Genomic DNA, 8,621 nt, shown 5'->3' with positions numbered 1-8,621 from the left:
CGTGCTCCCAGGCCGCGTTTCCACGTACTCGGGTATTTTTAAAAAAAGTGTGATATTTGCACCTTGTATTTACACATAAACGCAGCTACGACTTGCCGCAAATGATGATTCCTAAAAACTCCGGCCACAGTGGCGAGCTGGAAAAACTCTGTGTCTCCGTTTGCATCTAAAGTGGGGGAGGCGGAGTTTTAGTGTCATCGGTGTGCGACCCGTGTTTACGTTTTGCTGCTTGTTTTTTTTTTTCATTTTCCGTTTTATTGTACCGCCACATTAAGAGGGAGCTCCGCTTCTTTGTCGGTCCAAACGAACGAACCGTCGTGACGTCTTTTATTTTCCAGGACTCTGATTGGCTAACATCGCTTCATGCTTCTCGTTACACTGCCCCCTACAGGTATGGCATAGTAGCTCTGACCAGGTGTCTCGAGTAAATTCAGTGTTTGTTTTTTTTTGTAAATGATCAGGTGTAAATTAAAATATTTTTGTGTATGTAGAGAGGGAAATCTGGAACCCTAACAAACTTCCTGTCACTGGATTGTAGACAAAAGCCAGATCAGGCAAAGCAAACCCACAGATCCATAAACTGATTGGGGAAAAACTGTGAATCTTGCAAAGTGGAGTAAAACTGAGTAAAAATTACTCAGATTTCTGAATCATTTGGTAAATGAGCCTCATATGTCAATAAGTGCTACAATCCAATATGTTAAATACAAAAAAAGTACATTTAATAGGAATTAGAGTGCTTCAATCAAGTGCATTAAGTGGAACTATGAAGTGTTTTTTTCTAAGGCAAAGGAGCAGAACACAGTGTGGTAATTCTGCTTTTATGTGAAATACTAAAAAAATTGACAATTATGTCAACAACTGACATACAAGCTATATATATCACGTTACAGTTTTCATAATAAATGCCTTTAGATTTCACTAAGTCGGGAAATTATTGTTTGTCTATCTGGAAATGAACAGAGGCTCTACATAAATGACACTATTGTTTGAGTTCAGAACTGAAGACGGTGGTGGTGAGAGTTAAGATTTCTGAGTTGATCCAACCTGGTTGCATAAGTGGGAGTGAAGCAGCTGTTTTTGGCTCCGGTTTCTGGTATTTGGTCTCTGATCTCACTTGAAGAGTCTTTGACAGCAGAGCTTAAATGCAAATCAGCGGCGTGTGGGACTGAGGGGAGACGCAGTCAAACATGGTGTTTGCCTCCGAACAGATCAGGACTTATGGAGTGTGTGCTTGACCTTCAGCTTTTTCTCTTCGGTTCAATCGCTCAACTTTTTCTGCTGGAATCCATCAGGATTGATGCATTACAAGATCCCAGTAGGCAAATCAGGTGGGAGGAGCTGCGACTCCAGTCAGATCTTGGTTTAGTTTTTTTTCCCTTGTAGTTACAGTTTTAGTTTGAAAGAAGACAGACAGATCTCAACAGGCATTAGTTTGATTCTTCTTTAAAAGATTTTTGGCATGTGTCCAAAACAAAATGCTGGATCTGGTAAAGTCACAAATGTAAATGATGTGTGGTTATTTGGAATGTGTGCTGGATTTTACCCTTCTTGTTTTCTTTTGTTTTTCCCCTGAAGCTTCAGTCACAGGAGCGGCCAGCTAGCAGCGTGTCATCAGAAGTGCCGGGGGGGTCGGCCAGGTGCCTGGGAGGTCACGGAGGGCGTGGAGCTGGAGCTGGATGTGTGAGAGGACTTCATGGGCCTGAAGGACCATCTGGAGGATGGGACAGGCCACATCCTCTGCCTGGGGCTGGATCTGGACTACCTGCATGTGGAGGGCGCCGAGCGGCAGGCCGGTCCGAACGCCGGCGGGAACCGGGGGGTCCTCCAGGTCAGGGCCGGACCTGCCAGCAGCGGGGGCAGCAGCGGGAGCGGCAGCGGCGCCAGTTCCAGCGCCAACTCCAGCTACAGCAGCAGCAGCAGCTGCAGCAACTCCTCGGAGGAGAGCATCATCTCCGACAGCGAGGACGAGCGGCTCCAGAACCAGCTCCAGGATCAGCCACAGCGCGCCGCCTGTCAGCCGGCCGGGCTGGACCCGGACCCGGACCCGGACCCATCTCCTGCACACCCCTCCCCCGACCCCGCCCCGTCCCCCAACCCCGTCACAGACTGCCGCAGCAAGCTGGAGTTTGCTCTCAAGCTGGGCTACTGCGAGGAGCTGGTGCTGCTGGTGCTGAGGAAACTGGGCCCAGACGCTCTCATCAACGACATGCTGGGGGAGCTGGTCAAGCTGGGAACCAAGACCGAGACGGAGCAGCAAGCAGGTCCCACTGTCCTGCAGAACTCCGCCTCCTCCTCCTCCTCCTCTCTGGCCTGCTCTTCCTCCTCCTCCACCTCCTCCACCTCCTCTCTGGACTCCTGCAGACTGATGTTTTCGTCCAAGCTGGCGGAGGACAAGGAGAACCTGCGGCCGGTCGTCGTGGACGGAAGCAACGTGGCCATGAGGTGAGGAGCCAAACACTTTTATATGTCTTTTAAGATTCCCATAATTCTCATTGTGAAGATGCAAAAATATATCCAAACTTACACACATAACTAAAACAGACCTCACACACATGCACATGTACTTGTAGTAATGATTTTTGAGTAACTGCACAACTTTTGTGTGCAAATTGTCCCTCGTGTACTGTAGATTTGATGTTTTTGATTCAAACTGAATAAAAAAAGGAGATTTCAATTGATCTCTAGTCAGGTGCAATAAACAGTCCTTTAAATTAATTAAATGAGTTTTGTTGGCTTTAAATAATTTTTCTTTGGGATTTATCAACGATTTGTGTTCAATTCTATTCTATTCCGATCATTTAATGTTAGAAACATGGTTTAGTTCTGCCTCTCCTGGTTTTTCATTTATGAACTTTAAAGAGTTTGAGGTGCTCCTTATTAAATTGTGCATTTGAATATTTCATGAACTTTTTCTTCAAACTTTCTTTACAAGGGGATAAAAAAGCCAAACTCACATATACCAGTGTTGTGAATGATTTTGTGATTCAATCTTTCAGAGATTAAAAACATGTGTATATCTTTTTTTTTAATCTTTTGAGTTCTTTTTTTTTTAAGATTTTTTTTTACTGCTGATTTGAAATAATTTAGTTTCCATAAAATTTGGAGATTTTATTCACACATATAGTGATCGTTTAGGTAATAATGGTATAGTTTAAACAAACTTCTTTTGTTTTTGCTTGCAAAACTAAAACCAACTCAAATATCAGAGGATAATCAACATCACTCGCTGAGCTGCAGTTTGTTCAAACAAGGAGCAACTTTGACAAGCTTATAAACTCTAATTTATTATTAAAGAGGGTTTAATTTAACTAAATGGCACGTTTTGAGTGTGTGGTTGGTTGTATCGTCCTAAAGAGTAAATGACTACCGCGTACCTTCCATAGGAAACAAGTTAAGCTGTACCTGAGAATATGGCCAGAGGGAACTATAGTTTTGTTTGTTTGTTTGTTTTGTATTTGTTTGACCAGAAAATACATTTGACACTGTGTTATTTTAACAACTAAAACAACAAAGATACAAAACTATTCCCCCCCTGAACTCAGCACCTTAACAGCTTGGCAATTTTGAGATTTCAGAATTTCTGTTTCTATTCTTTGTTCTTTTATTCTATTATTTATGTTACACTTTGTTCTGTTTCTATTACTATCACTTAATCTTTATCTCTTATTTATTTTATATTCTATTTCTATAATTCTTTATTTTAACTCTATTCTTTATTATTAATTTTTTACTTTATTTCTGTTCCCTTTGTTCAATTTATTCTATATTCATGTCTGCTAATGAGGCTTGTAGAAAATAGAATAAATAATGTATTCTAATCTTTATTAAAGGAATTGAAACAGATCTTTTTTTATTTTATTTTACGTATATATATATATATATATATATATATAACATGGCAGGGGATGGACTGGTGGGAGTTTATCATGTTTTTATTCCGTTTTTAAGCTCTTTGTGCTGCAGTTGTTTGTACTAAAAGTGCTATACAAATAAGGTTTGATTTGATTTGAAGTATACCGAATGAAACGACCAGTCTAGTGGCTGTAGTTTCATGTATTTATATATTCATGGGTAATAAAAGTTCCTGGTTTTGTCAGCTAATCTAAAGTGTTGCTTTGACCAGAAACTGCTGATACTGTGTGATTTTCACATTTACAATCTAAAATTAACCAAACATGATACAGTTTTTACCCTAAACCTCAATTTAAGGACTGCTGTGGTTCACATCAACACTCAACCTTTTTATGTTTTGAGGCTCTTTATTGTATTTTCTTCTAATTTTCTTGCCACATGTTGGACTAATTCATCTCCCTGTTTTCACGCAGTCATGGGAATAAAGAAGTGTTTTCCTGCCAAGGCATCCAGCTGGCTGTTGATTGGTTCCTGGAGCGCGGCCACAGAGACGTCACGGTTTTCGTCCCGGCCTGGAGGAAAGAGCAGTCCCGTCCTGACGCTTTAATCACAGGTAACAGCGCAAAGTCACTTTACACGGATGAAAACTCAGCGACAATGCCGATAACTGACAGGATGCGTGCTCCCTTTGTGTTGGTTTTCTAGTATATGGAAATGATCCAGGGTGAATAGGCTGCGGCTCATCATTAAAACGCTTCAAATACTACATGACGGAAACAGAACAGCTGTTTTATTAGGTGATTTGCATAAAATCACTGGTTGTAACAAGACCTGGAGCAAAGCATGAAATTAAAACATGAGAAGAAGGTATCAGTTTCACTTCCTCTCATTGTTTTCTTCAAAGGTATATGAGCCTGATGTACTAAAACAAGCTCAAACAAGCATCTGTGGAAGCAGATCTATGAACATGATGCCTCTCAAATCGCACAACCAACAGGATGGACGTTATGCAGATACATTAATTTACCCACGCAGTGCAATTTAATGCAACCTCTATACACTTGAGTTTTCAATTAATACATTTGTTTGTACCGTGTATGAAAGGTGCGAATCAGCTCATCCTTCAGCAGAAACGATCTGTAGATTTATTTGCTATAATGCTCCAATATAGCAATTTGTTTGATAATGTCATCCACCAACGTTCCATGATGAACACATAACAACAGATATGAAAGTGAGGCCGTTTCCAGCCAATCGTTCTTGTGCAAACAGTCCCTAAAGCATGTAAAACCCTTATTGAAATGCTAAAAATTTGCAAGCAATATCACTCACAAGCAGGGAGCAGGGAGCGTCTCCATGGCAACAGACGCTGATCTCTTTTGCTCTCCTCCATGAGGTGCCTCTCCCATCCACTCTGTCTGGGAAATTCTTTCACAAATAATCCATGAAAATTTCATACAATTCGTGTGAGGAGTTTTTGTGAAAAGTTGGTAAGATACATACACACAAACCAATAAATTAATGCATGCAACCAAAAACATAATCTTCTCACCCAACTTTCATTGGCGAAGGCAACAAAACTTATATGTATTTAGCGCCACCTGTGGCTGTTATTGCCTTGGGCTGGCTTCCATCTCCCGGCTCACCCGGTCTGAATCTTAAATCTCTCCAACTGAGAGCCGAGCATCTCGCCTGGCAGCCGTCAAAAACCAGTTATTGTCTAAAATCCATCTTTTCCGTTTCCCTCTTCTTCTTCTTCTTTTTTGTTGTTCAGACCAAGAGATCCTGCGGCGACTGGAGAAAGAGAAGATCCTGGTTTTCACTCCCTCTCGCCGTGTGCAGGGGCGCCGCGTCGTCTGCTACGACGACCGGTTCATCGTTAAACTCGCCTACGAGTCAGAAGGCATCATCGTCTCCAACGACAACTACCGGGACCTCGCCAACGAGAAGCCGGAGTGGAAGAAGTTCATCGACGAGCGCCTGCTCATGTACTCCTTCGTAAACGACAAGTAAGCGGGAATCCCATCAGACACACGCTGGTTTTTATGTGTTTTATTCATAGATGTGACAGAAACCAAACTCTAGTTGTGTGATTGTTACTGGAGCCGATCAGAACTTGACTCTTTCGCCTGCGTTTTTAGGTTCATGCCACCAGATGACCCTCTGGGACGCCATGGACCCAGCCTGGAGAACTTCCTGAGGAAGAGGCCTGTGATTCCGGAGCACAGGAAGCAACCGTGTCCTTATGGTAAAATCCTGTTTTTTAATGAAGCCAAACGACTCAAAATGTAACAACGACCCAAATTCTTATAAAATATAATGTCGTAAAACCAAAAATGTAATAACTGGTCGATTATGTAACAAAAGCGCTGAGCCCGAAATGTAAAGAAGTTATGAAACCCAAAATGTAATGACTGGTCAATAATGCAAAAACATTTAACAAGAATTTAAATGTGATCTTAATATGTTTAACGCTTATACATTATTTTGTACTGATAATTGGAGAACTAGATTACAGATTACAGATTACAGAGACTATAAATGACTTCACACATGAATACCATAAACTGTATATAGCCTCCTATGGCTCAATTTAATTTTGTATTATGGTCTAGACAACTCAAAAGGATGTCCACATATGTGATCCTGGAAGGTTAAAATTTGTATAAATTGCTTAAAATGCAAGTAAAAAAACGTCAACAATAGTTTTCTGTTTTCACTGTGATTCTTATCTAATCTTTTTTCTCACTTTAGGTAAGAAGTGTACGTATGGCCACAAGTGTAAGTTCTACCACCCTGAGCGGGGCAGCCAGCCCCAGCGAGCTGTGGCAGATGAGCTGCGAGCCAGTGCCAGAATCTCCTCAGTCGCGTCCAGAGGCCTGTTGGAACACGCCCTGATGGCGAAGAGCCCAAGTCCCGCTGACGCTGAAATGATTCGTGGGAATAAGCAGCAGAACCCGAGCCTGCAGAGCTCCCTGGTCGACCTCACCGAGGATGGCTTTCAAATGGCCTCGCAAGCCGGGGGGCGCAGAGGGATCAGCAGCAGCATCACATTGGGGCATCCTGCTCCAGGGGGGCCCCCTTCAGCGGGACATCTGGACCCTGGAGGCATCGCCAGAGCGGCTGCGGCCTCAGCACTGAGTCAGGCTGAAGCTCTGCTCAGATGTGAGTCTCCAGAGGTGAGCTACAGCTCGCTGGTCAAGAACTACTCAAGCCTCAGTCTGGTCGTGCCACGAACTCCCGAACGCTTCCTTCCAGCGGATCTACGCGGGCTTTCGTTTCCGTCAGACTGTAGCAGTGAAGGTAGCGCTAGCTCCGATTCTTTCTCCCCCGATCTCCTGGTGGACGACAGCCCCCAGTGCCATCACCACCATCCTCACCACCATCACCACCATCACCACCACCCTGCCCAGTATGCCCACCGTGCAAGCTGTGCGTCTCCAGGACTCGGCCAGCCTTACCCCAGCAGGTATTCCGTTCCTCCGGGACTCCGGAGGCAACAACCTTTCAGCGTAGACGACCCTCCGTCATCTCTCTTCTCTCATGCGTCGCCTAGATCTTTCAAGATGCCTTCGGCCTTCATCCCACCTCAGCATCAACATCCAATGCCGAGCAGTTTTCCAAATTTGCCTCCTCGTTCACCACATCAGTCCCAAGCGTCCTCCGTTCACCCGCCGTCTCAAACCTCACCCATTACCCACAATCTTCTGGGCTCGCTTTGGCAGGAAGGCGGTCTCCCGGACTCCAGAGTGTATGAAGGCTCAACTCTTCATTCTAGAAGAAGCTACCCTGCGTTAACCCAACAGATAAACTGGGAGCCTGATTACCAGCCAGCCGCCAAGCCCTGCTACGATCCCTTTTCCTACAAGAGCCTTCCGCAACTGCATGCAAAGGCTTGGCACACGCCTTGGAGCCAACAGGTCCATTCAGCACCTACCGGCCTCTCCACGCCAGCTCGCTCCCAGCAGTCGCTTCCCTGCGTCACGGCCCACAAGAGCCACCAGGCCTCAGCTGCCCTGCACCAGGAGACCCCCGTGTTCGCCCGGTACCAGGACCTCCGGGAGAGGGTGTTCGTCAACTTGTGCGGTATCTTCCCTCCCGACTTGGTGAGAGCGGTGATGTCCAGGAATCCTCTGATGATGGACGCTCAGGAGCTGGCAGCGGCAATCCTGCTGGAGAAATCACAGCACGGGACCTGAACCACAGACAGGACCTGAAAGTCTGCGCCATCGATCCTCCAAACGAGGACTACAAAGTCTGACTTACACAAGATATGAAATTCCTCCAGCTTTTAATGGGCTGCTTCATTTCTTTGCAGGGAAATTGTCTCATTAGATTTAATGGTATTTTTGTAACGGGAAATCCCCAGATTGCCATATTTTTCTATAAATATGTCTGATATTTCAGCACTTAAAGATGAGGGTTTAATTAGCATGTCGGAGATATTTTGTGAGTCGAGACACTCACACCACCTGAGGATATTTTAACGTGTTTCAAGGAGGAAGTTTAGGCTTAATTTATTTGTTACATTTTAAGTTATTTAAAATTATTGTTTTTTGGCACTTTTTTTGGTATCGTTGGGTCGTTGGGTTTCTTTCTTAGCTTTTTTTTGGAGTGGGGGGGCCAATCATTTCAGGGTATAAGTGAAGCTTACGATCGCTGTCAATGAATTCAGGTAACCACATGGGGTTAAAAACATCAAATTATATACAACCTTTATATATATATATATATATATATATATATATATATATAGTGCATCTAAA

The 8,621-nt window shown here is 43.9% G+C and overlaps 1 protein-coding gene across 1 annotated transcript; it reads left to right on the top strand.

Moving 5' to 3' along the window:
* Positions 1 to 1,696: 1,696 nt before the first annotated feature.
* Positions 1,697 to 8,054, top strand: LOC308118717 (putative ribonuclease ZC3H12C; the record flags this gene model as incomplete). Its single annotated transcript, XM_080478227.1, has 5 exons — positions 1,697 to 2,445; positions 4,329 to 4,468; positions 5,630 to 5,864; positions 5,997 to 6,103; positions 6,610 to 8,054. The coding sequence occupies 5 exons, from the start codon at positions 1,697 to 1,699 to the stop codon at positions 8,052 to 8,054; spliced, it is 2,676 nt and encodes an 891-aa protein (XP_080334353.1).
* Between the last annotated feature and the right edge of the window lie 567 nt (positions 8,055 to 8,621).

This window comes from Lipophrys pholis, assembly GCF_963383615.2.
Source record: "Lipophrys pholis genome assembly, chromosome: 13".
Taxonomy (NCBI): domain Eukaryota; kingdom Metazoa; phylum Chordata; class Actinopteri; order Blenniiformes; family Blenniidae; genus Lipophrys; species Lipophrys pholis.
The sequence above is the reverse complement of the archived record's forward strand: the minus strand, read 5'-3'. Positions and strand labels throughout refer to the sequence as shown.